The sequence below is a fragment of the Saccharomyces paradoxus genome, chromosome XVI (genome assembly GCF_002079055.1).
Source record: "Saccharomyces paradoxus chromosome XVI, complete sequence".
Classification (NCBI taxonomy): domain Eukaryota; kingdom Fungi; phylum Ascomycota; class Saccharomycetes; order Saccharomycetales; family Saccharomycetaceae; genus Saccharomyces; species Saccharomyces paradoxus.
The window spans coordinates 281876-309051 of record NC_047502.1 but is presented as its reverse complement, the minus strand read 5'-3'; the positions used below and the strand labels follow the sequence as shown (position 1 = coordinate 309051).

Genomic DNA, 27176 nt, shown 5'->3' with positions numbered 1-27176 from the left:
TATGAGATGAATTGATTTTTTTACGCTACTTCAAACCTTGATTTGGTGCTCCATCGCTATCAAATTCCCTTTATTCTGCTGCTTTCTTCCTTTTTTATTTCTTTTTTTCTTTATATGTTTTTGTCTCCAATCCTATGCCGCTGAGTTTTATCGTTTATCGGAGTAGATATTTTGGAAACCCTTTGTTTTTATAGAGAAGGAAAGACATGGAGTATGTCTGAAAAAAAAGGAAATGGTTTACTTATTTCAGGGGTTTCATAGTTTAATATTCATTGCTGAAGGAGGTGTTGTTTATGTACAGGTGGAAAATGGTTTAATGTTATATCAGGCCTAGAATTGTTGACATCTGATATATCATTTCATGAAAAGCCAAAAGAAATGCATAGAAATATTTGACACCGCACGCAGGAAGAAAAAAGTGATCAAAGAATAAGTTCCTAAGTAATTACATACCTCTCAAGTGGAAAAGAATTTTCTTCTTTACCTCGTTCACGAAAAAATGCATTTATATGAACTATTTAGTTACTGTTGACTGTATTATCATTATGATTCACTGTAGGGCTTAAAGTAATTGACTTGGATAATAGATTGGAAGAGAACGCTAACAACCACTTTACATTCGTTAATAAAAACTTCATAGCCGTTGTCCATTCAAGATTGGGACCACTACCATGCAATTTGACGGATAATCCATTGATCTTGTCCTTATTCATGATATAGGGTAATTCGAGAATGGAAGTACAATTTTCAGTGTCATTTCTGTTATCTATTGAAGATCCATCTTGGCTTGCAGGGGTAGTTTGAGACGGCAATGATGACGCTATCGTAGAAAGCTGCTGAGTAATTTGTGATATTATTTCTAATGTTGTTTCTAACGATTTATCGAACTTCGTTTCCTTGCGGAAGATTCTCCCCAAATTGAAATTCTCATCATAGTAGACAGGTAGGATCAACCAATCACTGGGAGTATTCGTAGTGGAATTGTTATATTCGACACTGTTGACTACTCTTTTTTTAATTTTTGAAAATGAACCCATTGGTTGTAACTCGTAGTCTACTAAGTTTATCTTTAGATTTTTATTTATGGTAGCTAGCAAAAGAATCAATTGGCCCAGTGCTGCATTGATTTCTTTCCAAGGTACCACCGCTTCCGGTATACTGCCCAATCTCAATCCATTTATAGTGGCAAAGGGACCGCTGTGTGAGATTTTGAAAGTAGCGTTGAAAATATTGATCTTCCTCAATTTGTCCAATTGATTCAAGGACAATTCGTATTGCAGCTTTAATGACTGTAAATTTTTGTTGAATTGTATGTTATTTAAATCCATTAAATTCTGATCGCTCAGTTTTTGAAGTTTCTCATTTTCTAGTTGAACCCGTTTTTCCTGTAAACGAATTAGCTCTCCATCTAAATCATTATCTGTCATTTCCAAACGCAATAGCTGCTCTAAAAGTCTTTGCTCCTCCTTTTTTAAATTTTCGTTTTCTGAAAGATTATCTGAATACTGCTTCTCTTCAATACTTTCTGATATTTCCTTGTTTTGGCTTTCTAACTTGGATAAAAATTGAGCGTAGGTATCTCTTTCTTTTATTGCATCATCGTACTCACTCTTTAGTCTGTTTATCAAGATATTACAGCAATCCTGACAGATAGGAAAGTCTATGTTTGTTTGAGATGACAGAATGTTAAATACATTGGTCATTGCATTGACTTGTGTGGACAAAGTCTTGGAATTCAATTGTATTTGTTGGTTTTCGTCTTCATCTGTGGCTTCTTGTTCCTCTTCGTCGTGATCTCGAAAGGTGCTGTTTCCATCAAAAGCATCACTATTAACCTTTTTGTTGCCATCTCCGTTTGCATTTCCATAATCTTGATCATTTCTGCTATTGCTCGTAATGTTAGCACTATCATCTTCATCGTGGTTAAGAAAAACAAACGAATCAGTGGTCAGTTTATCGTCTATCAAATTCAGATCTTTTATGTTCTGAATCTCTCCTAATCGCCTTAGCCTTTCTTTCGGTATTTGAGGTGCACGGTTATTGTGAGCTTCAATTCCCTTGTTGGAAATGGTATTTTCATTCGTTGCAGCAGTAATTGAATTATGTGAAAGTAGTAAATTTCGTTGGGTTAAACTAAGACCTTCTAAAGACGGGTCCAGTTGCAGAGGCAAGTGACACGTCTGGCACTTCATGTTCGTTCCTGGGAAGTCTTTGTGAGAATGGTTACTGCGATAAAATGTAATTGGACTATGTAATGTGCTTTCATATCGCTACCCTTGTACTTCAATAAGAACTTAAGACCAGAAGGCGGGTGACACTTGAAATATGCTACTAATGGAGGCGAAAGAGGTATCTAGTTCAATCATGCTAATAGCTGGTGACACTCGATAGTTGATTGAAATATCCCTGATTCAGGCCAAGTGTCTCTAGTAAACTGACTTTTTATGTATCAACGTTCTGCTTGAAAGTGTTCATTCTATTTAAATATCAGCCGCGGAAAAAGGATTAGCCGCCCAAACTTCGACATATCTCCCGCATAAATAGGAGAGAAAACAACAAACTGGATTTCTTACGGCTTCATCCATATCACATATCCTTTCTAAGAAAATCGCCAGATTACGATAAGTTAGCAGTTATGCACGATCAAGAAGAGTGGCTAGACAAGGACAAAACTTTGGTAAACGAAGAAGAAAACGCCGGTAATAACCATTCTCATGCAAAAAAGGACTTTAATAACCATCGGGTCGGTAAAAGTGGTATTAAGGAGTTGAAGAAGCATGCGAACCAGAAGGAGATTTCAATACAAAATAGGGAGTTGACGAAGCAACTTACTATTCTCAGACAAGAAAATAACCACTTACAGCAGGCTTGTAAAATTCTCAGTGAAAATAAGATTACGGAAAACAGGAAATCCATAGAAAAATGGAGAACAATTTGTGAGATGGAACTTTCTTTCATATTAAATTCTACCTTAATTAAAATTAATAGAATGGGCGGCTATAAAGACTTTCTAGAAAAGGAAATGGAGGCAAAAAAGAGGAGATTGGAATATCAGATTGACAGCGGTATGGAAGATCAAATTTATGATATAAAGGAAAGTGAAGAATTTAAGCAACTTTCAAAAGTTGAGCAACAAGAGTGGGAAAGTCAAATGAATGAACAGCTGAAAGAGTTGGAAAAAAATAAAATAGCGGAGTTGGAGAAACTAAATAAGGTGCTGCTTGACTGCGAGGGGAAAGAGTTTGGCATGGCAGAACTATGCATTAGGTTAAAACTTGATTATAACTTAATCTTCCCACAGTGAAGTAAGCGTAAAGCATTCATTCATCTTGCATTTCTACTAGGTACGCGATTATTAAAAAACGAAGGTAAATTTTTTTTGTAGCGCAAATTACGCAGAATCATATATTCACACATAATTGAAATTTCATCGCCAGAGCGCAATATCAATAGCTCAGCATTGAAAACAACCATCAAAGGGAAGAAGTAAACAATATAATGAGTGACTATTCCTTGAAGCATTCGGTCACTCAATATTTGGAAGAAATTCCTCAGCAAGTGCAAAATAGGCTTTATACCTCACCAGCCACATGTCTGGCTATCTATAGAATTTTACCACCATTAGCTAAATTTTTTATTATGGCAATGGTTTTTAACGAAAATGAAGTACCTCTGTTAGATTTGGATAAATGGGTTAATTCTAATGGTAAATTGCAGTTTCAAGATGCAATAAAATCGATGAAGTCTTTGCATCTTCTTATACCAAACAAATCTTCTGGTACTTTGATGATCAACCTGAACCCGACGTTCAAAATTAGCCTGAGAAACGCATTAACGGGTGGGGAAGTTCAAAATTCGTTTGGTATTGTTGTAGAGGATAACGTAGTTAGCTTAGACTTGTTGGATGAATATTCAGCAAATAAATGGGAAACAATATTACATTTCATGGTTGGCACTCCACTCGCTAAAATCCCATCTGAAAAGGTACTAAACCTTTTGAAACACAGTAAACTTATGGAAGAGGTAAACTCCACTGGAGAGTTCAAAATCACTAATGAGGGTTTCCAATTTCTTTTACAAGAAATCAACTCCCAATTATGGACTTTATTATTACAATACTTAAAAATGATTGAAACATCTAAAATGGATTTGGTCGATGTCCTGCATTTTATCTTCATGTTAGGCGCACTAGAAGTTGGTAAGGCTTACAAAATCGATGCACTAAGCGAAACACAAAGGATTATGTTACAAGATATGAGAGACTATGGTTTGGTATTCCAGAAGCATTCAAATGATAGCATCTTTTATCCAACAAAATTAGCTTTAATGCTAACCTCCGATACCAAAACAATCAGATCTGCCTCCAATGCGATGGATAGTGTACTGAGACAGAATAGAGAAGAGCCGTCAGTAAATGAAGATGGTGCCAACGGTAAATCTACAACAGATATCACTACATCAGATGATTTGAACAAAGCTGGTCTAAAAAATCAAGATATACCCGATGGTTCGTTAATTGTAGAAACAAATTTTAAGATTTATTCATATTCTAATTCACCTTTGCAAATTGCGGTTTTGTCTCTTTTTGTCCATTTAAAGGCAAGATTTGTGAATATGGTATTGGGCCAAATAACAAGGGAATCTATAAGAAGAGCACTGACTAATGGTATCACTGCAGATCAAATCATTGCCTATTTGGAGACGCACGCACATCCCCAAATGAGAAGGTTGGCAGAAGAAAAGCTGGAAAAGAAATTAGAGCTGGACCCCAACTGTAAGGAGCCTTTACAAGTTTTGCCTCCTACCGTCGTGGATCAAATCAGATTATGGCAATTAGAGTTAGATAGAGTCATAACATATGAGGGTTCGCTTTATTCTGATTTTGAGACTAGTCAAGAATACAATTTACTGAGTCAATATGCTCAAGATATTGGCGTTCTGTTATGGAAAGATGACAAAAAGAAGAAATTTTTCATTTCGAAGGAAGGTAATTCTCAAGTACTTGATTTCGCTAAAAGAAAATTGAAAAAGAAACAATAAGTACATATATATGTCCTTAAATACCAATGCATTCAACATTACAATAGTAAATTACACTAACGCACATGTCCTCCTTGGGCAGTATACAGTTCTCTTTTTCTTCCTATTCTTCTTTTGCATTCCGATCAACAAATTTTCGTTATCTAGGCTTTCCCTAGAATATCCCCTTAAAGTGCAAACCTATCGAAAAGTAAAGGCAAATAGCTAATTTCGAAATAACACTTCAACTTCCAATTTATTACAGGGCTAACTATTTAAGATATCTCAAACTACAGTACTGTGCTAATGTTACTGAAAAACTTACACAGCTTATTACAATTGCCAATTTTTTCGAGTGTTGCAGATAAGGGCATAGAACCAAACTGCCCTATAAACATTCCATTATCATGTTCTAATAAAACCGATATAAACAACTCATGTTGTTTTGAATATCCTGGTGGGATATTTTTGCAAACCCAATTCTGGAATTACTTTCCAAGCAAAAACGGTTTAAATGAAACCGAATTAGTAAACGAACTAGGACCTCTAGATTCATTTACAATTCATGGATTATGGCCAGATAATTGTCACGGTGGCTATCAACAATTCTGTAATAGGTCTTTACAAATTGACGATGTGTACTACTTATTACATGACAAGACATTTAATAATAATGATACATCCCTACAAATTCCAGGCACAAGGCTGCTCGAATATTTGGATCTATATTGGAAGAGTAACAATGGTAACCATGAATCTCTATGGATACACGAATTTAATAAACATGGCACGTGCATTAGTACAATTAGACCAGAGTGCTATGCTGAATGGGAAGCTAATAGTGTTGACAAAAAAAGAGCGGTATATGATTATTTTAGAATAACTTATAACCTATTTAAAAAATTGGACACTTTTGCAACACTGAAGAAAAATGGCATTATACCAAGTGTAGATAATTCTTATTCTTTGGAACAGATAAAGGCTGCGCTCAGGAAAGAGTTTGAAGGAAAGCAAGTCTTCATCGGTTGTGATAGACATAATACTTTAAACGAAGTATGGTACTACCACCATTTGAAGGGTTCGCTTTTGAGCGAAATGTTTGTACCTATGGATTCGCTTGCCGTTCGAACAAATTGCAGGAAAGATAATATTAAATTTTTCCCAAAAGGTTATGTTCCACCTTTTAGGAGAAGGCCCAATAAGGGAGAAGGATACAGAGGAGTCGTTCGTCTATCGAACATTAATAATGGCGATCAAATGCAAGGTTTTCTGATCAAGAATGGACACTGGATGAGTCAAGGTACACCGGCAAATTACGAGTTGATTAAATCTCCTTATGGGAATTACTATTTGAGGACTACCCAAGGGTTTTGTGACGTTATTTCGTCTTCATCTAATGAATTGGTTTGCAAATTCAGAAACATTAAGGATGCAGGCCAATTCGATTTTGATTCAACAAAAGGAGGAGACGGATATATTGGTTATTCTGGTAAGTACAGCTGGGGCGGTAACACTTATCCAAGGAGAAGGAACCAAAGCCCTATTTTTTCTATAAATGGTGAACAAGGTTCTAAGAAATACGAATTCAAATTAAAATTTACCAAAAATTAAAAGTTTACCGATTGGAAATCTGATTTTGTGTACCCTTTTCTGAAGAGAGAAGATTGATATGCGTATATCTATATTTGAGTTATTAGTTACGATTGTGCTGGTATTATTTAGTCATCTATTTAATTCAATTATGAAAAGACGAAGATAATATTTTTAATATATCTTCCGTGCTTTCATTTTCAATATGGATTTGTGACGATCGATCTGCCCTTGTTCCTTCTTTATTGGCGTTGTCGCTGCTTCTTCGATAGGGTATATCATTTTCATATGGTCCACCCATTTGTAAACCATACGTCTTGTTGGTGGGAAACCCAGAAAATGAGTGGGAGTGCTCAAGAGAGGCAAAATTCTTATCTCCTCTGTCTGAAACCGAATCTAGTATAAATGATTCTAGCCTCGTAATTCTTGATGTTAGATTATCAATGACGGAGCCTTGGTCATATACGATCCGTTCTAAATATTTTATTTCTAATCTTTGGTCATCTATCACATTTTGCGATGCAAACCTCTCAGTCCTTACAGGTGAGCTAGTCCTCCTTCTTATTCTATCCAGATTAGATCGATTATTTGAGGGTACCCCATAGCTGGAAAATGGAGGAGGAGGTAGTCGCGTATTGCCTTCCCTTAATTGCCTCCTAAGCTTATCGTCTAGCGGGCTCTTCATTTTCCTATCGCCAGATTTATCTGCAGGAGACAATCTATGTAATGGCGGACTCATTCTTTCCTGTGCTTTGTATGGCTTCCTGTTTCCCAATTCTGACGTGTTTGAACTGAAGTTTTCTTCTCGCAATTTTTTTAAGGCTTCTTCATGCTCTTTTCTTACTCTGTTTAGAGTATCATCTTGAAACTTTTTACTGGTACTACTTCCAAAATTTTTATAGTCCATTATACCTGTAGGTCACTTTAGATCTTTGATAGAACTTTTATAAAATTAGGAGATGATGCCTCTATTCCATGAAGCTCACTTTGCTTTATTATTTTACGTGAACAGTTTTCGCGTTTGTTTTTGTATTACGCAAAAAGCAAACAAAAAAACTGCGATAGCCGGTTAATAGCAAATTAAAAAAAATTCGCGATATAAAGATACCACTTTAATGTCAGTCGAACTATATACAATTTCTTATTTTTTATCTAGTACTTACTATTATGATGAATGAACCTCTTGCGGCTGGATGGATAAAAACATTTGCAAGTTCTCTAACAAATTAGGGTTAATAGTTTTCAAAAATTCTTGGTACCTTTCTACTCCTAGATGTGATTCTAGATATTCCACCGACTGAGAAATAAAATCTTTCAAACTAATATTGTGCACTGGGTCATTGTTTTTGCATAATTCATGATATCTTAATTGCTCGGAAGTTAAGGGATGGAAGGCGATTGATTGCTCTGTGACAATATCATTCAAATGGTATTTTTCGCAATCTCCATGATTAGTTTCATTAATTTCTTCTAGCATTTCGATCCACAAAGATGCAATGGATGAAAACTCCGTCAAAATAGGAACTAAACCGGTCCTTAATAAACTCGAAATGCCCAATATATGAACTTTTTTAAATTTAGGGTCAAAGATATCTCTAAAACATACTATCCACCCAGTTAAAAGTTTGTTTACAACGAAATCATACGACTGGTCCTTGGATACAATTTTTCTCACGGATTCTGGCATGTGCATGTTTTCGTTAGAAGTCGGCAAATTTTCATGATATGCAGCTAAAAAAGTCATTAAGGCGTCCGGATTTACGTAGGATATTCTAGCGATAATCTGAATGATTTGGGAGCATAAATAAGATGAAGGAGCTTCTTCTAAAAAAATGGCATCGAATAAAGCTGATAATACTCCAGTTTCATAGAATTTCTGCAGTAGAAGGTTTTCGTAGTCCGACTCATTGGATAATATCAAAATTTCCCAAATTTCTAGAATCAATTGGAATGAATCTTCCCTTAACTTCAAAAGATATCTAGACATTTGTTTAAAAATGTCTTGAAATGTGTTGTTCGCGAAAAAGTCCACAGGATTCAAAATTAAAGCATAACTTTTGATAATTTCGAGTAGGGTTGGTAGAATCTCTGTGTGTGTCTCAATACCATATTTTAGGAACGGTACTAATTCAACGAACTTCTCGTCGAATTCTTGTTCGTGAGACGAAAAGTTCTGAAGGAGCATGTCCCATAGTTCATACCCGTCTTCGCTTAATAACTGGTATTGCATAGAAGAAGGATCACAAGCTAATGCAACCACAGGTATGGCGATATCCCACGTTAAATGCGACTGTGATCCTAAAGATGATACCAAGTTTCTCAATAACCTTAATAATGCATTTGCCAAAATAGCTTCACTAGCATTATTTGTTGCTATTCCCCAAAGATTTGGTATGATTTGCAAAATTTCGACCAATAGATCTCTGCTGATCAATGGTTTTGTTTGAATTATGATATCGCTCAAAGTGTTCAGAACATATAGTCTTGTCTCGGTTAATGATACAGATGGTAGGATTTTTCTCAACAACAAATGAACATTTTCAGTTAGAAATGGTTGGAACGTATCCTTGTTGAAGTTCCAATCATCAACCATGGTTCTGACGGTCTGAACTGTAGTTAACAAAACAACTTTATCGTCTTCATTTGTTAGGAAGTTAGTAAAAAGCTTGTAGCATAGACTTTTAGACTCTTCGGAGCACTTCACAGTGGACCATTCGTTTATAATCAAAGCAACTCTCCTTCTGATAATCTTCAATTCATCGCCTGATATGTTCGTATTTGTAGCTTCTGGTAAAAAAACCTGGATTAGTAACCTGTCAAAATCTACCATCTCACTGACAGCGGATGCACTTAATTGGAAACTTGAATAAATTGCGTCTTTTCTTAAAAAATCATCTAATGAGTTTGATAGCTTTGAAGCATCATTTTCAATTTTCTTCAACAAGTAGGGAACCAACAGCTCAGAAAAGGTATTTATCAAATCTTGAAAAACGTTTTCTGCGCATGGCCTGATTTGATATTCGTAGCTGGTGGCCATTTGTTCGTTTATCCATTCTTCTGGATCCATAAACCAATTTTCTAATTCGGTTGGTCTTAACCTCAAGTACCATTCCATTAAAGTATCAACTAACCTTGTTATCAAGTTTTCATTCAAAAATTCTGTGTTTATTTTGTTGATAGAAGCATCTATGGTTAGTTTATCACTTCTTGCCTTCAACGTAATTGCGCCCTTTTTGTGAATGAAATTAATGACCCTTTTAAGAATCAAAAGGCCTCTAATAGCAGTTTGTTCCCAAAAGTCTCCTGTAACATCAGAATTCTCTCTATATACTTTAGGGGCCTTATCGAAAATTAACCTAGTATAAGTGATTAGAATCTGGGTAGAGCAAGGAAGTAATATAAAATTAGCCGGAGATCCACTTACTAGATTAAAATATAATTTACCCAGGCATTTGATGAATTTTTCGTAAATATCAAATTTTCTGAAGTTTTCATGATTTGAAATTAACATCTCAAAATGTGAAACCGATAGCTTGATAAAATCGCAAACAGATTGATCGGTTTGAGGACGTTCGTATCCTTCGCAAATTATCCTTCTCAGCACTTTCAAAGAGAGGTAAGAAACTTGTAAACTGGAAAGATTCTCGTAATTGAGATTGGAAGATGTCGTCCATTCTTCAAATGATTGTAAATATATCCTAACAATTAGTGGTAATATCAAAGGGACTTTACTTTGCATAGCAGGTCGGCATCTTCCTATTCTTGCAGTACCTAGTACTTTAACGATTTGATTTACATGCATCAATATATTATAAACTTTGATGGAATCTTTTCTGATGACCTCATCGTTCAATAGGTTTTCTAGATCCTCAAATAAGGTTGGCCATTCTACGGGAAAGTCCAACCTTGCAATCCTTGCCGCAGCTTGGGCATTTTGAATACAAAGTTGATTATTTTGTTCATCGATCATTTCAAAAAGACGACCTCTTATGGAGGCTTTTTCATCTTTAGGTATAGCGTTGATTCTCGTGGATCTCCAATACTTATCCACACCGTTCTTGAACTGAATTACCGCCAACCATCTAATTTGTAAGGAGTTTGATAAATTAAGATAGATCGACTGCAATAAGTAATGGAATCCCGCTTGAGTCTCCCACTGCTTTAGTTGTTGTTCGGCTAATTTTTGAACTTCTGATCTAATATGTTGTGGGTTACTTGCTTGTTCAAGTACTTGAACCAAGTTTAACTCATTAAGAGATGAGGACATTTTTGGTTGACACCTCTAAAATTGATTCGGTTGACAGTTGAGGCAAGCTAGGAAAGTTAACAGTTTATGATGCCCCCTTTTTCTTAAACACCACACGTACCAAGAAAATTTGAGGAATATTAAGCTACCCAATTGTTTAATGTCGACTCCTGATTTGGAAATGTGTGTTAAAGAAGTATAATGCAAAAAAAAAGAGGCGGCTTATTTGGAGATATTATTTTATTCATCTTGACTGAGGTTGCTCATCAAATAAAAATCGTACGAAGAGATTTTTTGAATATTATAATAATTATGGTAACATTGGTGATTGTGAAGACTTTTACGAAGTGCCCAACCCCCGTTAAACTATGCATTCTCTTCTCTTTTCCCTGTCACTAAAATTTACAGATTCTTTTGCTTTTGATTTGCTATATAATTATATCTATATATTTCGCTATCCAATGGATGGAGTTGACACTATGTGATCACTTTCATTACACGATCGAAAAATGTATCCATTTGCACATTTTGAATATTGTCAAACATGCTTGTAAAACTATTCATATTGACTAACTTATCTTTCTTTTCACCGTTTATAAATTCCAAAGCGATATCTTCTTCATCTTCGTCGTTACCATTTGCATCTTTATCTCTGGCGTCACTTTTTTTGCCCCTAGACGACAGTTTATTCAATTGCTCTGCAAAGACATCGGTATTGAAGGCAGAAGTCGTGGTGGTATTGCTTACCAGACCATCTAATATTCCTTCGCTATTAACTTCATCAGATAGCTGGGTATTCACGGTGGTTCCGACAACACCCAATGTAGATTCTATGTCCAAAAATATGAAATCAGTATCGTAATTCCAACCGATCCAAGATATGTATTCGTGATGTGTAAAATTACCCAATTTTGTAGATAAATCAGAATCGAATATAATGATACGGGATTTGTAATTAGTGGTTGGTACGCCATCAATATCAGTTAGTTGTTGATTTATTACCAGCGCAATGTTGCCTGTCTTTTCGTCACAAGTAATTAGCCTATCAAGGTGACCGTTTTTATAAACCCCGTTAATAAATGGATATAAGTCAAAACTATTTATGACTCGGCCCTGTAATAAGTTAATGGCATTTAATGAAGTTCTGGTCGCCACTATTAAATTTGTGTCATTAATCAACTTAACAGTTTGGATTTCGGAGTCTAATGTAAATTCGCTGACTGTTTTTGTATTTTCTAGCGATTCAAACTTTTTGAAAGTGTCGAAATCTAAAATTTGCAACTTATCATCGAAACCATGGAATATTAGAGACCCATCTTGAGACCAAGCTAAAGAAACAGAATTACTAAAGTGGTTGAAGTTTGGTAATGAAATTTTTTTCAAGCACCAGTTGCTCTCATGAGAGTCGAATGACCAAAATTTCAGCCCACCGTTGTTGTCTGCTGTTAAGCAGCCTTGACTGCCATTAACTGATCTTGGAGAAGGTAAAATTTTGGTAATGGGGACACTTATTCCATGTGGATTTATCACCTTTGTCTTCAAAGTCCAGTTTGCTTCATTATCATTCTTGGTCCAGAATTTCAGAATATGGGTTAAGTCCTTAGAAGACAAAAGATCATTTGGCGGATATTCTATTTCATATGTAATCATCCATTGTCCATCCTTGGTGAATTTCAAATCAGTTATTATTGGATCTTGTAAATTAAGTTCAAATCTAACTTTACCCATAGAATTATTGACACCCGACGTCAAATATTGATAATTCACTTGCTCATTTTTGTAAAAGTCAAAAATTTGAACGGCGGAAATGTGTGGGAAATATAGGTTCTTGTTGATAGGATTTATTTCTACATTAGTAGTGAAATCTTGTCTTTTCGATTTAATTAATTTCCTCGATTGTTTCTTTTTGGAGTGGTTAAGAGAGGTAATTGAGTTAGAGTTCTTGGTATTGATGGCCGAGATTGGTTGCTGGATGTGTTTTATGGTACTGTTGAACACCGGTAATGGCCCGTTAATCGATAATTTAGAGGTCAAATCAGAAGCATTCAAGAGTAAAAATTGGTAGTCAGAGTTTGAGTTGTTTTCAGTCATTTGTAGGATTAAAGAGTAGTAGTTACCTTGTGGTCCCAATACCTGACAGTCGATTATGATACCGTTCAAACGGGGCAGGAATTGTTGAGAGTTTGTTTCCAATTGCCATAAACTCATTACTTTCTCCCAACCACCGGATAACAAATAGGATCCATCGTGAGAGAATGAAAGTGATAGCACGGAGTCGATATGCCATTTGAGCAGCCTTATTTGTAGATCGGCCAGGTTTACGATACTTATAACTCCAGAAGCAAATCCAACTGCCAACTGTTGGCCCATATTATCTATGGCCATGCTAGAAACGTACCTTGTATTAGAGGATAGGGATTGAGTCTGTGAAGAAAGGATGGAACTGAGGGGAAAGCTCAAGTTTACAGAGTCATCAAAAAGCGAAACAACTGAGATGGATTTGTGTTCGTGATCTTTCGTTGAGACGTCTTTGGACATATGCGCTAATAGTTTACCATTGGAAGAAATATTTGACAATATGATGTTGTGCCATTCTGCCTGGTGAGCAACGTCAAATTGCCCTTTAATGTCGTCAAAAGTTAATCCATACAATCTATACGATTGCAAAGAGTTGTGTACCTTTTGATTGGGGTCTTTGAACGTTGTCAAAATTCTATAGCTGCCCTCGCAATGAAAAACATTCGAGAGCTTTTCATTTCCCAAAGAGATTTTGAAATGCTTAGGGGTCTCGACTAGCTTCCCCTTATAATTTAAAACAACCACATGACCATTCTTGGTGAATACGGTAATCAGATGAGCGTCTTCTTGTTGCGGAGCGGTTATATCACCCATTAGAATCTTTACGATCGACTCATTATTGTCTTCTTCCTGCAAAAAGATTTCGGATAGAACGGAATTGTTTGCAAACTTCAGCGTCTTAATACATTGTCTAGTTTCCACAGAATACACCTTGATCTGGTTGTTAAACGGGATAATATAGTTTCGTTGGTCGTGTGATAGACGGGCGATATTCTTATTACCGGTTACCGAACTGAAATTATTCAGAGTGGGTTTACCACCAGATACCACCGAGAGTTTATACTGTTCGATACCCAGGGATTGCGTCATGCTGGTGATGAGTTAAAATACTTCTGATTCGTACTTGTAGTTCCTGCGAACAACAGCCTACATAACCGTTGTGTGTAAACTGTGCCAAAAAATCATCTGTCTGAAAAATTTCATCTCATCTCATCGCCAGGAAAAAGAAAGGAAAATTTTTTTCTAGTCCTCCTATCTGCTTGTCACATCACTTACCACGTACCCTAAGCTTTTGATCGTCTTAGCCCTAGGCAAACTATTTTGTTACCCTACCTATCGGACTGCCAGATTTTCATGTCATAATAGGTGCCAATCTCTAAGATGTTGCTGTTTGTTCTGATGAAGTAGTAGTTTGTGTCAACGGCTCTTCTGGAGGGTTGCGTCCATATGAAAAAGTTGTTCTGTATAACAGCAGGATTGGTGGATGAATTTTGCTTGTGCTTTTTGGTTCCTCATTTTCGCGTCGCGTTTTATGCCGTTGTTGTTGTTTTTTGTGTGGAAAAGCGGGCGGTCAAAGTTTTTTGTTTATCTACCTTTATTTAAAGAGGAGAAGCAAGTATAGATTTGGGGAGTTGTTGTTTATAAACACCTGATAACGCTTCGCAGCGAGAGAAGCAATCACAATCTCAGCTAGAACAACATGGCACCCAAGAAACCCACTACCAAGACCGCAAGTAAGGGCAAAAAGCCCACAACCAGCAAGGGTAAGGAGAAACCAACCTCCAAGGCCGCTGTCAAGAAAACCACAGTGAAGAAGGAGGAAGTTTCCTCCAAGAGTTACAGAGAGCTGATCGTAGAAGGGCTCACGGCTTTGAAGGATCGTAAGGGATCTAGTCGTCCAGCACTCAAGAAGTTCATCAAGGAGAATTATCCGATAGTCGGGTCCGCGAGCAACTTTGATTTGTACTTCAACAATGCCATAAAGAAGGGTGTAGAGGCCGGCGATTTTGAGCAGCCAAAGGGACCCGCCGGAGCTTTGAAACTGGCTAAGAAGAAATCTCCAGAAGTAAAGAAAGAGAAAGAGGTCAGTCCAAAACCTAAGCAAGCCGCTACTTCTGTGAGTACAGCCACGTCAAAGGCAAAAGCCGCATCTACCAAGCTAGCGCCAAAGAAAGTAGTGAAAAAAAAATCGCCTACTGTTGCCACCAAGAAGGCCTCTTCGCCTTCTTCATTGACCTATAAGGAAATGATCCTAAAGAGCATGCCCCAACTTAATGACGGTAAGGGCTCCAGCCGTATTGTCCTGAAGAAGTACGTCAAGGACACCTTCTCCTCCAAGTTGAAAACAAGCTCAAACTTCGACTATCTATTTAATAGCGCTATCAAGAAATGTGTTGAGAACGGCGAACTGGTGCAACCAAAGGGCCCCTCCGGTATTATTAAACTAAACAAGAAGAAGGTCAAACTCTCCACTTAAAAGAGCAAAGATCCATACGAGAATAACAATGATGATAGTAATAATAATAAATTTATTTCTTTTCTTCATTTTCGTCTCCCATCACTATTAATATTTTGTATTATTTCTAAATTTTTTTTCCTCTCTACTTATCAGTCTTATTCAAGTGTTTATTGGCGGTATTGTAAATTTTTATTTTAATTCTCTCCATTCTCTATTTGTCACTTATTCGGTAAACATCCCCTTTATGATTTCATTCAAATTCTATCCTTCACTATCTATACTGTATATATTTCTCTTCTCTTATATATGCAAGGTACAGTGTGTAAAATTAATTGTTATTATAGTTTAAAAAGGGCATGAAGCAAGTCTAGGAACGTATCAGCTCGGGCCCTATTGGTTTTCAAATCTGGATATTTCATTTCCTATTATTTTGACCCGTGCCCTCGTAATTTTCGCCCCTTCCCGCAGAAGCCCGGAAAGACCTCACTCCGGCTAATTTTCCTCAATGCTTTGCCCTTCCTTGTAAACATAATAATAAACATTCATCTCAGTATTGGCGTTTTGTTGGTGTCTTCTCATCAACATCTAAGATTGTGGCTGTCCTATCAGCGACTGAAAACTTTTGATACCGGTTTGTTTCTTACTCGCACCTTTTTCCATTCGTCATGGATACACAACTGCCCAATAATAACGAAAGCATGAACCGCTTCAATGACATCATCCAAAGCCTGCCTGCAAGAACCAGGCTGACCATATGCTCATTATGCTTGCTAGACAATATCTCCACTCAACTGCTGAGGTTTCTTATCCTCAATGCCAACTCTCCCAATATTATAGCAGTCTTGACCGACCAGACGGCTTTCCTGAGCTCAGGCGAAACAGAAATTTTTCAAACGTTAGTCAAACTTTTCAAGCAGATCAGAATGATTTACCACACCAGGTCACCCTTGCTATCGGTGCACGACGTGGCGCCTGGCCTATGGTTTCCCAACTCCCCTCCTCCCCTCATATTGAGAGGCCACGAAGCGTTTATCATTACCGCCATAAGGAAGGCCAATCTGCTGACATTTCTATTGACATCGCTGAACTGCCTCAATTACGGATTTGAGTTGCTACAGTCAATATTTCTCGATATTTTCTGTCCAAATACAAATACCGTCGGTAACAATTCCCTGGAACAAAGCGGTAAGTTTTTGAAATCGCAAGCTATCCTATATCTTGATTTGAAAACACAGGCTTACATTGCCGGCTTGAAAGAGTTTCAGGACGAGGCAAACGAAATTTCTTTGGAGAAAAAACAAGAGTTGCTAGATTTAATCTTCCCATCCAACCTGGCAGACATTCTCGTGCAGAGAAGAACCGGCGATTCTGGAGACATTACACTCTTGACTCCATCGGAGAAGGACTTTGTTGAAAGGTGCGATCGTCGTAGGGAAAATCTGAAGATTGTTCAAGATTTCAACTCTTTGACCCAAAGCTACGAATGGGCCCAATTTATCAGAGAGTTGCTAGATTATTGTAATAAGAATATGGGCCTCATCATATGGGGCAGAAAGGGTCGCGGAAAATCACCATTATATGATTTTGATGTCAACGAGTTTGATCCTCAAGTACTCTTTTCTACAGGGACCAGAACCTTAGATTTCATGGACGACCAAAATCAGTCAAACAGTGCGTCTGCATTTTTGTCATCTGCTCGTCCCAGTCATTACAACGCACATACACCTTCCACTGATCCGTCCTCCAAAAATCCAGCTATCACACAATCCATTGTGGATGCCGCTGTTGCAGCCTCAATGACCAATAGCAGCTCTGGTCCTCACTCCTCTCATACCAACAGTAACAATGGTAACAATACTGGCAGTATCGGATTAAGAAAGCCAAAGGCGAAAAGAACTTGGTCCAAAGAGGAAGAAGAAGCACTAGTAGAAGGTCTGAAAGAAGTTGGTCCATCGTGGTCTAAGATTCTAGATTTATACGGTCCCGGTGGTAAAATTACTGAAAATTTGAAGAACAGAACACAGGTTCAACTGAAGGATAAAGCTCGTAATTGGAAATTGCAATACTTGAAGAGTGGCAAACCATTACCTGACTATTTGATAAAAGTGACCGGTAATTTGGAGAAAATCTACAAGGCAAAGAAAAAATTCTCGCAATCTCCAAATTCGTCGGCAATCATGGAACAGAACTTATCCCAACATCCTTCATCAGCTGCATCTACTAATGAAGACACCCAAACTCATCAGGAGGATCCACATGGACAAAATAATGATAATATGCCATCTAACGGACTCTTTGGCAATAGTACATCGGACAATACAGGTTTTGACCCTCATTTAGAAGATGGAATGTAGCGCACCCAGCTGTACGAATTTCTGACTTTCATGAAACCGCCCACCATTAAAAATACTTCGATGGATTCCTAACTTAGCGTCTTAGGTTTCCCTAAGTATGTTTTTTTCTTTGCACGTGGTCAATCTTTCATCCAGCAATTTTCTCCCTTATTGTTTACTTTTTATTCCCTTTCTTTTCCTTTTTCTATTACATTAAATATGTGTATGGTTGTTTCTCACTTTTGAAAAGTGAGAATTGTTGTGTAATTACGTAGAATCCAAGATAAAAATGTGTTGTAATAATATGTGTTTGGTAAGTTTTCACGGTTATTGGAATACGGTTTAAATAAGATAAAAAATCAGCCTGTTCTATTTTATACAAACATAAAAGTGCGCATTACTGTTCTAACGCTGTTTAGCTTTTATTACTCGGTATTTTTCTTAACGTAGTCCCATAGACTTTTCAATAATCCCTCAGGTAAACTATATAAGTCAATTATAAATTCACCTTCTTCAACATTATTCGTTACGTTCATTTCTGGTGTTTTATTGTCAGTGACCATTTGAACAACACCAACCAGGTCATCTTCATTTAATTTAGTTAATCCGAATGCTAATTTCTCTAAGTCCACGCTCCCTTTCACGGTAGATGCACTGCCTGTCTTAGCTCTCTTCGCCTTTGGTTCTGCGGTTGTGCTTGTAGTAGTCCTTCTTTTCCCAATGGTGCTTGTATTGGCTGTCGTTTCTTCAGTAGATCCACTTTTCGCAAGTTCTTCAGTTAAAAGTGGTTTATTGAGAGGAACCTGGATAACATGTTCCACTTCATAACTCTCTTGTAGAAAATTTAAATCATGTGGTATTTTCCGCTCACCTGCTTTTTCTAACAAGAAAACGCTTATATCTAAGGGGAAACCACCCCAACCTTGTTCCTCGATCCTAAATGGAGGGTCAGTAAATGTTCTGTTAGGATTAGCGAAAGTTGGGTGCAAGTGGTAAATAACTTTATCGAAAATTGTAGCGGGAATTTCTTTACCTTCATCATCCAATAATACAATTTCTATACTCCATTGACGAACGGGGAAATTCTCTACAGGTGGAACTTCTGGTAGAATGTGTTGTTGGGTCTTTATACGGATGGTTCTTTTTACTGTCTGTTGAATATTAAATAATGAGAATGGAGTCGTAAGTTAGTATTAATTTAGTCAACAAAAGAAAAGACAGAGAAGTGGGTGACGAAAAGAAAATAATGAACATACTGCTACCATGATAAGTTATCTAATATCAGTCAGTTCCGAGGTGACAAAGGAGAAAAAATTGAGGTTTGTTCTTTTTTTTTCAACGCACCATAGCCTTGACGTGTAATACTGTAACAAGTTCAAATTTCAATTTTTTTGTCAGTAGTTTGCCAAAAAATTTTCTCGTCGTGAGCGATTTTTGAAAAATGACAGTAAATAAAACGAAAAAGCTAGCCAAGTATATTTCTTATTTAAATAGAAACGATCTATCTAATACGCCTGTATAAATAACAAAATGGTTAACAGTACCGCCAAAGCCACTGTTGTTGGAGTCAGAAATGTGCCCGCATTATCGTAGTCCTCACCCAATGTTGAAACATTAGAATAAGGGGTGGAAGAAGCAACGTAGGAGTGAGAAGTCATGAAGGGCCTACTGGTAGTGGTTGATTCAGTTGTACTTGCGTTAGTAATGTTTTTATCGTAAGTATTAACGACGTCTTTTTCTTTGACTATTTCATAAATATTTGCGTCAAGTTTGCCCATATTTTCAGCTTGGGCATTAAAATCATAGATTAGATCTTCCTCTTCTTCATCAAGGCCACCTTCGGAGCTTCTTTCGAAATCATCGAATTCGTATTCGTTGATGTATTCTAGGAGCATATCTGATTTTGATTTCATTTTTGCGTACTCATTGAAATCTATAAATTCAAGAGTTTCTGGTAAATCAGTAAGAACAACATTTCTAGTATTTGCCAACTGTTCCAGGGCCTTCTCGTCTATTGCTTTCTTATCGATTTCAATTACTATAGGGTCTTCATTGAAGTATAAAATTGAGTCACCTCCCAGCTCTTCAGTGGAAAGTCCTACATTAGTTCGCTCACCAAAAACAGTGGAACATAGTACACTTTGTGCTGCAACCATTAATATTTGTTGTCTCATTGATAAATAGCGTGACTTTATTTCTGTTTGAAAATTTTATGGCACCGACTTACTTAAGAAACCGTTCTATAAAAGACATTTTTAAATGTTCATTACATAAAGGGAACAAAATTATTCAAGTAATCAATAACTTTTATAAAGTCGACATCTTTTTGTGGCATTTTTTTCTTTTTTGCTTTTCTCTTTTCATTATAATTTGAGTGCACTGTTACAATGGTCTAAAAAAAGGGTACTACTAATGGAAACGATTCGCAAAACATGAAAAAAATACAAATACAGCGGATAGATAATCTAAATGAGTTAACAACTAAAAATGAATACAAAGGCTATATATGAAGATAAGTTTATTTAAAATATCTTAAATGACATTATACATCCATAATTTATTGTTGACCAGCCAAAGCAGCGATCTTGGCAGCAACACGAGCAGCTCTTTCTTCCTTAGACAATTTGGTTTGTCTGTATTTCTTGGATTCAGCAGCGTATTGTTCTTTGGTGAATTTCTTTTCAGTTGGCTTGAAAGCTGGGTCAGCTCTGATAGCTTCGTGAGCAGAAGTGTAGATGTCTTCCAAAGAGTCAGCATCAATGTCATCAGCTAGGTAACCCTTGAATAATTCAGAGAATCTTTCTTCATCATCATCAGCTAATTCTTCCATGTATTGAGAAACGTGACCACCGAAGATGTAAGATCTCAATAATTCTGGGTCAATTTCTTCAGTTTCGAAGTCCCAACCTGGGAATCTGTTTTCGGAGTGAGGAACGTACAAACCACCGTCAGAAGCACCCTTTAGAGCACCAAACACTCTGGCACCAGTGGTGGTTCTTTGCAAACCAATATCCAAGAAGACCTTGAATGGACGTGGACCATCTTCGACAGCTTCAGTCAATTCGTATTCACCTTCAACTTCTTCAACACCCTTGTAAGTTTCGTCCAAACCCAACTTTTGCAAGGTTCTTCTGGCGATCAACAAACCAGTAGCGTAAGCAGCAGCCCAGTTGGTCAAACCGTGGGTAATACCGTATCTTGGCAATTCGTGGGAGTAAGCAGCAGCTAAGACGACATCACCAGTGATGGTAGAAGAGATAATTTGACAGATGATATCCTTGTTGGTGAATCTAACAACCAATCTGTACTTTGGAGTGTTGTACTTGGCCTTGTGTTGGGTGACCAATCTCTTTCTTTGGTAGTAATCAGTCTTACCTTCTCTTCTTCTTCTGAAGGGAGTTTGGAAACGAGAGGAGTAAGCAGAGGACTTAGCGTCTTTTTGGAAAGCCATTGTTGCTGAGATTTGTGACGGTTTCTTTTATTTTGAGTGTAATAAAAAACAAATTTAAAGACTGGCTTCTAAAATATACTATATTGGCAATGTCTACACTTCTCTATTTATTTTTTTTTTTTTTCAGAGCATCTAGCGAGCGACTACTGGGGTCTGCGATGCCAAGTGAAGTCTTTGAAATTTTCGGATATGAAGGATTCCGCATTAAAAAGCTATCAGAAGAAAACAAAAAAAAAAAGTTTCGTTTTATGGGTGTTTAGAATGTCTGGATGTAAATAATAACGGTCCAAAATAAAATGCATGTCACACAAACAAGCAGTTTCTCTTCTTCATTTCTATAACCGCTAAAAAATAAAGACTTGGTGACTTACAAGAAGTTAGGCACCGGAATTATACGCTTAAAACCACTCAATATCATACCCTGGTGTTTAACTAGCTTTAAAGCATAACAGTATATATGTACATTGGATACTTTTGTATTTACAGTTAATTTTGGCTATCCTTCCTTGTGTCTATAACTTCTGGGGATAAAATAGCAGCATTAGCCAATGATGCTGCTACTTCGTCCGGTTTCATCTCAGGCTCCTTTTTAGAGTCACTTACAGCCGTACCGTCACCATAATGCGCTCTAAAAAAGGTATAATGTAGTATAATATCATCGATATTTCGCATGGCTGGATCGCTAGCAAAATCGGGATCGATGAAAAAGAAAACAGGCATATCTATCTCTTCACCAGCCGCTAATTTTTGTTCTTCGAAACAAAAACACTGGATCTTGTTAAAGTACTGGGCCGCTTCGCCAGGCGCTATGCTATAAGTAGCCATACCAATAATATCTTTATCGCTGTAATTTTTTGCTTTGTAAAAAGCTAGAGCTGTTTCACCAGGTAGAACGTAAACCTCACGTTGTTGAGGAACGAATTTCCACGGTAAAATTTGTGACACCTCACTGGTGAACGAGATACGGATTCTCTTCTCAGTATCTACAGGAATCAATTTATCGTCGGTAAATTTTCTTCTATCTGTTATGGGAATTCCACCAAAACCAGTACGAGCACAAATGGCCCTATATAGTGGTACCGCTGCATATGCCAAACCTAAGAAAAGTATCGCCACGCTGCTGAAATAAAATGCGACGGTGCGATCTTTATACTTTCTCTCCCTTGCTCTTTTCAACTCTCGCAATTGCTGAATTTCATTTCTAGTAAGTTTCGAAATATCAAATGTATGTTTCGGTTGTTCACTATCCACTGAATAATTTCTTAATGCAACGTTTTTTGATACGGCCCGTCTTAGAGCTAGCGTATGAGGTATTAACTGAGAGCTTGATTTAAGGAAAGTTCCAAAAAATGGAAGTGTAGGTCTAACGATTGGGGATATCCTTATCATGACAACCTTATATAATTTTGACTCCAGTATTATTTGTTTGTGCGCTGAAGTGCTATTTTAACCTGCGACCTGAATGTTATTACTTTAAAAGTGATAGCTAAACGTTCGCTGCACTTTTAGACTCTTCACTGACAGTTCTTCGATTTGTGTTAATTATGTACGACTTTAAAAGTTATGTCATATTCTATCCGCCGAGAAGCATTAATTAGGAAAAGGGTTTTCCAATGGTATAGAATGTTTTTTCTACAGATCCGCTCCTTAGATGGGGAGAATATAGTGCTTTGGTATGGCAGAAAATAAGAAAAAATAACACAGATAATACGAAGGAAAATGAAAAATACCTAAATATTAAAAAAAAAAAGGATGAGGTCCCTGGGATGGAGGAGAAAAGTAATTTATATGAGAAAGTTTGCGGAAGTTCTTTGCCAGTAAGCTAAAGTTTAGGGATTTTAATCAACACAGAATATATATACCTATATATACTGGCGAAATAATGTCAGCAAACAGTGGTGTAAAACGAGCCAGCAAGGCTTTTAAAACCTGTTTATTTTGTAAACGGTCACATGTTGTGTGTGATAAGCAAAGGCCATGTTCTAGGTGTGTGAAGAGGGACATTGCTCATCTATGCAGGGAAGATGACATTGCAGTTCCGAATGAGAGGCCGTCACAGCATGAAAGTTCTCCGGAGGATAGTGATATTATACCAGGAAAATATGCAATTGGAGCACATGGTGGAAATTTGTTTGATCATCAGAATAACTCTAATGATTCAGTTGGTAGTAGCGGCTCCAGATATGGAGTAATGTCGTCGAAGTTAGACTCCTCCCTCGTAAATGATACAACCAGTTTGCTGCTTCCACAGCAACCTGTATTTGTGTCCGAGAATGTTGGTTCAGAATTTAGTTCTTTAAATGAATTCCTTTCTATGCTTGAAAATCCTTTGTTGACTCAAACATCATTAAGCTCTAGCAGTACGAGTAACGTTCACTTGGAAAATGGCTCACAAACTACACAATCGCCGTTAGAATACCAAAACGACAACCATAGGAATGCGAGCGAAATATCGGGACAAGAACGTGGAATACCGCCTATTATATCAGATTCCTTTAACAATGCCTCAAAAGGAGATGAACAAGATCAAGGAAAAGAAGAATCTCAAATTCTAGCCAATGCAAACGAAAATAGTGCACCGACACCGAAGGAGCAATTTTTCCTAACTGCAGCAGATCCGTCGACGGAGATGACACCAGAAGATCGGCTGAAATTGGTCATAAATGCAAAGCTTGAGGCAGGATTGTTGAAGCCATACAATTATGCCAAGGGTTACGCCAGACTACAAGACTACATGGACAAGTATATGAATCAATCATCCAAGCAAAGGATTCTGAAACCTCTATCCACCATCAGACCGGCGTTCAGAACCATTGCGCGTTCATTGAAGGATGTTGACTTAGTTTTAGTGGAAGAAAGTTTTGAGAGAATGCTATTGTCGTACGATCGTGTTTTCACCTCCATGAGCATGCCTGCGTGCTTGTGTAGGCGTACCGGTGAAATTTACAGAGCCAACAAAGAGTTTGCTTCACTAGTCGATTGCACGGTTGATGATTTACGCGATGGGAAGCTTGCAATCTACGAGTTGATGACAGAGGAAAGCGCAGTGAATTTCTGGGAAAAATACGGGTCCATAGCGTTTGATAAGGGTCAGAAGGCTGTCTTAACAAGTTGTAGTCTTCGAACCAAGGATGGAATCCGCAAACGGCCATGTTGTTTTAGTTTCACTATCAGAAGGGATAGGTACAACATCCCAATTTGCATCGTCGGGAATTTCATTCCTTTGTCATAGGCATAAGTAATACATAGTAGGTAGTTGGTAATTCCAGTGTCATCAAAAAATACGCAACGGGGCAATTTTTTTCCCAAGCCGCTGGCCCGAGGAGTTACTTGAGTTCGCCCGTATTGCTACAAGCAATACGAAGCCCTTTTTCGATCAATATTGGTTTTTTTCAGTTCATTCCCATTATTACCCCAGGATCTTTTCATAATGCGGCGATAGAGATAGGGAAAAAAAAACTGCGAACTGGCTAGATCTGATTTGGTGAAGGGCAGATTCTCGGGGATTTCTGTGAGGGCGACCGCCGTGGTATATATCAGTGACTTTTGAGGGCCTTTATCTCTCATTATCCTCAAGGTAAAGCTGTAACGAGGGTGAAACAAAAAGAACTGTAAGATGACTTCTATAGATAATAAACCTTTGCCGTTCATATACCAGTTCACAGCGGGTGCCATTGCCGGCGTCTCAGAGCTGTTGGTGATGTATCCATTAGACGTGGTGAAGACAAGAATGCAATTGCAAGTCACCACCAAAAGCAACCCGGTTGTTGCTGCGGCGAAGGTAGCAGCGGACCACTACACGGGCGTGATGGATTGTCTTACAAAAATTGTCAAGAAGGAAGGGTTTTCTCATCTTTACAAAGGTATCACCTCACCTATATTAATGGAAGCTCCAAAAAGAGCAATTAAGTTCTCTGGAAACGATACATTTCAAACGTTTTATAAAAAGGTTTTCCCCACTCCCAATGGGGAGATGACTCAAAAAATTGCTATATGTAGCGGTGCGTCTGCTGGTGCTGTGGAAGCCTTTATCGTCGCGCCTTTTGAACTGGTAAAGATCAGGTTACAGGATGTGAATTCACAGTTCAAGACCCCAATTGAAGTGGTAAAGAACAGTGTTGTAAAAGGCGGTGTTTTGTCGCTTTTCAATGGCCTAGAAGCCACCATCTGGAGACACGTTCTTTGGAATGCCGGTTACTTCGGTATAATATTCCAGGTTCGGAAGCTTTTGCCGGCGGCTAAGACAAGCACAGAAAAGACAAGAAATGATTTGATCGCGGGTGCAATTGGTGGTACTGTCGGGTGTTTGTTGAATACACCATTTGACGTGGTGAAATCAAGGATTCAAAGGAGTTCCGGGCCCCTTAGAAGGTATAACTGGTCCCTGCCTTCGGTGCTTTTAGTTTACCGCGAGGAAGGGTTCAAAGCATTATATAAGGGGTTTGCGCCAAAGGTCATGAGACTTGCCCCCGGTGGTGGTTTATTATTGGTGGTTTTCACCAATGTCATGGATTTCTTCAGAGAAGTTAAGTACGGTAAGAAACAATGATCTGATGCTCCCAACTCCATCTCGTGTTAGCTTATTTATTTATATATATATATATATATATATATCGGAAAAGTAAAAGTAAAAACTTCACTGGTATTCCTTTAAAAGTGCATTAAAATGGAAGAAATGATTAAAGCCTAGTTTTGTGTAGCGATAATAGTGTTAAATGAAACAGTCTTTTACAACTAAAGAATATTTATATAATAATGATGCCATATACCACGCATGAGAGTACAGATATATAAGGAGGAGGGAAGAATGGGAGGAAGAGTAAAGGAAAAGTGCTCGTAGTACCAGGTAAGCCGAAACAAGCTTGCCCGTTCCGTTTTCACCCTGGAAATATATCTAGGAAGATATGCATGAGAAGAGGGAGAGAAAGGAAATGCTAGATTAAGGGGAGGAAATAGGACAATATTAATGAGGAACATCCATGCTTATACAAGCTAAGTCGAATTCGTTGGAGGGCTTGTTCTTGTCCTTGTTTTTTTCTTGTCTTGGTCTTCTTTTTCCTTACGATAGCGTAGTTGGAGTGTTTCTCTTGGACTTGTAATCCTTAATAGCTGCTTTGATCGCATCTTCCGCCAACATAGAGCAGTGCAACTTGACGGGGGGCAAGCTCAATTCCTTAGCAATTTCAGTGTTCTTAATCTTCGCGGCATCGTCCAAGGTCATTCCCTGTACCAATTCAGTCATATATGAAGAGGAGGCAATGGCGGAGCCACATCCAAAAGTTTTAAACTTGACGTCCTCAATAACGCCAGTAGAGTCGTTTACTTTGATCTGCAACCTCATCACATCACCGCACGCTGGCGCACCCACTAAGCCCGTGCCGACGTTGGGTAATTTCTTATCTAGTGAACCGACATTTCTTGGGTGTGTGTAATGTTCTATAACCTTGGGATGATAAAGTCTTTTCGTTATGCTGGACGCTCTCAAAACCCCTATGGCATTCACAGGTCTAGCGGTCATCACAGCAGGTCTTGCCAATCTCGTTATAATAGGAAGCATCAGGTTGAAATGTGTTATATTTTCCTTATTCAATTGTTATATGAAGGGACGTTCTTGCTGACTTAAAAATACTTTTGTGAATGAATACAAGTATGCGGAAGAGCGAAGAATGGAAACAGAAAAAGGCTTCAAACCCTTTCATTTACTTATATAAATAGCCTGAGTCATTTTTCCTCTCAATTTTGCATCATCATGATCATACATGCTTTTTTTTTTCTTCCTTATGGCTAATTGGGGTGCAACGCACCTTATCGCCTCTGACGGCCTTGGCTAAGCGGAGATAAAGCGTCCGAACTTCGGCCCCGAGAGGTTTGGCGCGGATATACCCGGAAATAATATGGCATTTCTCCTTAGGTCGATGTCCGCGGAGCAAAAAGCGGTGTTTCCACATTACGTCTTAGTGATGCAATCATCATAGCACGGGCATTACGGTTACAGAATTA

The 27176-nt window shown here is 37.8% G+C and overlaps 16 protein-coding genes across 16 annotated transcripts; 7 read left to right on the top strand and 9 right to left on the bottom strand.

Annotated features, from left to right (window-relative positions):
- Positions 1–518: 518 nt before the first annotated feature.
- On the bottom strand, positions 519–2192 carry VPS30 (beclin 1; the record flags this gene model as incomplete). Its single annotated transcript, XM_033913757.1, has 1 exon — positions 519–2192. One exon carries the CDS (start codon positions 2190–2192, stop codon positions 519–521), a length of 1674 nt encoding a protein of 557 aa, XP_033769648.1.
- Positions 2193–2635: 443 nt separating this feature from the next.
- Positions 2636–3304, top strand: MEI5 (Mei5p; the record flags this gene model as incomplete). Its single annotated transcript, XM_033913756.1, has 1 exon — positions 2636–3304. One exon carries the CDS (start codon positions 2636–2638, stop codon positions 3302–3304), a length of 669 nt encoding a protein of 222 aa, XP_033769647.1.
- Positions 3305–3498: 194 nt separating this feature from the next.
- TFB2 (TFIIH/NER complex subunit TFB2) lies at positions 3499–5040 on the top strand (the record flags this gene model as incomplete). Its single annotated transcript, XM_033913755.1, has 1 exon — positions 3499–5040. The coding sequence occupies one exon, from the start codon at positions 3499–3501 to the stop codon at positions 5038–5040; it is 1542 nt and encodes a 513-aa protein (XP_033769646.1).
- Positions 5041–5325: 285 nt separating this feature from the next.
- Positions 5326–6630, top strand: RNY1 (ribonuclease T2; the record flags this gene model as incomplete). The annotated part of the gene is made up of 1 exon (XM_033913754.1): positions 5326–6630. One exon carries the CDS (start codon positions 5326–5328, stop codon positions 6628–6630), a length of 1305 nt encoding a protein of 434 aa, XP_033769645.1.
- Positions 6631–6754: 124 nt separating this feature from the next.
- Positions 6755–7516, bottom strand: SPC29 (Spc29p; the record flags this gene model as incomplete). Its single annotated transcript, XM_033913753.1, has 1 exon — positions 6755–7516. One exon carries the CDS (start codon positions 7514–7516, stop codon positions 6755–6757), a length of 762 nt encoding a protein of 253 aa, XP_033769644.1.
- Positions 7517–7774: 258 nt separating this feature from the next.
- Positions 7775–10876, bottom strand: KAP120 (karyopherin KAP120; the record flags this gene model as incomplete). The annotated part of the gene is made up of 1 exon (XM_033913752.1): positions 7775–10876. The coding sequence occupies one exon, from the start codon at positions 10874–10876 to the stop codon at positions 7775–7777; it is 3102 nt and encodes a 1033-aa protein (XP_033769643.1).
- A 456-nt stretch (positions 10877–11332) lies between these two features.
- NAN1 (Nan1p) lies at positions 11333–14023 on the bottom strand (the record flags this gene model as incomplete). Its single annotated transcript, XM_033913751.1, has 1 exon — positions 11333–14023. One exon carries the CDS (start codon positions 14021–14023, stop codon positions 11333–11335), a length of 2691 nt encoding a protein of 896 aa, XP_033769642.1.
- Positions 14024–14633: 610 nt separating this feature from the next.
- HHO1 (histone H1) lies at positions 14634–15410 on the top strand (the record flags this gene model as incomplete). Its single annotated transcript, XM_033913750.1, has 1 exon — positions 14634–15410. One exon carries the CDS (start codon positions 14634–14636, stop codon positions 15408–15410), a length of 777 nt encoding a protein of 258 aa, XP_033769641.1.
- A 647-nt stretch (positions 15411–16057) lies between these two features.
- TBF1 (Tbf1p) lies at positions 16058–17746 on the top strand (the record flags this gene model as incomplete). The annotated part of the gene is made up of 1 exon (XM_033913749.1): positions 16058–17746. The coding sequence occupies one exon, from the start codon at positions 16058–16060 to the stop codon at positions 17744–17746; it is 1689 nt and encodes a 562-aa protein (XP_033769640.1).
- Positions 17747–18150: 404 nt separating this feature from the next.
- TAF14 (TATA-binding protein-associated factor TAF14) lies at positions 18151–18990 on the bottom strand (the record flags this gene model as incomplete). The annotated part of the gene is made up of 2 exons (XM_033913748.1): positions 18151–18876; positions 18982–18990. The coding sequence occupies 2 exons, from the start codon at positions 18988–18990 to the stop codon at positions 18151–18153; spliced, it is 735 nt and encodes a 244-aa protein (XP_033769639.1).
- A 240-nt stretch (positions 18991–19230) lies between these two features.
- Positions 19231–19899, bottom strand: SPO19 (Spo19p; the record flags this gene model as incomplete). Its single annotated transcript, XM_033913747.1, has 1 exon — positions 19231–19899. The coding sequence occupies one exon, from the start codon at positions 19897–19899 to the stop codon at positions 19231–19233; it is 669 nt and encodes a 222-aa protein (XP_033769638.1).
- Positions 19900–20282: 383 nt separating this feature from the next.
- RPL5 (60S ribosomal protein uL18) lies at positions 20283–21176 on the bottom strand (the record flags this gene model as incomplete). The annotated part of the gene is made up of 1 exon (XM_033913746.1): positions 20283–21176. The coding sequence occupies one exon, from the start codon at positions 21174–21176 to the stop codon at positions 20283–20285; it is 894 nt and encodes a 297-aa protein (XP_033769637.1).
- A 486-nt stretch (positions 21177–21662) lies between these two features.
- Positions 21663–22565, bottom strand: COX11 (Cox11p; the record flags this gene model as incomplete). The annotated part of the gene is made up of 1 exon (XM_033913745.1): positions 21663–22565. One exon carries the CDS (start codon positions 22563–22565, stop codon positions 21663–21665), a length of 903 nt encoding a protein of 300 aa, XP_033769636.1.
- A 493-nt stretch (positions 22566–23058) lies between these two features.
- On the top strand, positions 23059–24408 carry RDS2 (gluconeogenesis transcription factor RDS2; the record flags this gene model as incomplete). Its single annotated transcript, XM_033913744.1, has 1 exon — positions 23059–24408. The coding sequence occupies one exon, from the start codon at positions 23059–23061 to the stop codon at positions 24406–24408; it is 1350 nt and encodes a 449-aa protein (XP_033769635.1).
- A 384-nt stretch (positions 24409–24792) lies between these two features.
- ODC1 (mitochondrial 2-oxodicarboxylate carrier) lies at positions 24793–25725 on the top strand (the record flags this gene model as incomplete). The annotated part of the gene is made up of 1 exon (XM_033913743.1): positions 24793–25725. The coding sequence occupies one exon, from the start codon at positions 24793–24795 to the stop codon at positions 25723–25725; it is 933 nt and encodes a 310-aa protein (XP_033769634.1).
- Positions 25726–26235: 510 nt separating this feature from the next.
- On the bottom strand, positions 26236–26733 carry ISU1 (iron-binding protein ISU1; the record flags this gene model as incomplete). The annotated part of the gene is made up of 1 exon (XM_033913742.1): positions 26236–26733. One exon carries the CDS (start codon positions 26731–26733, stop codon positions 26236–26238), a length of 498 nt encoding a protein of 165 aa, XP_033769633.1.
- Positions 26734–27176: the final 443 nt, after the last annotated feature.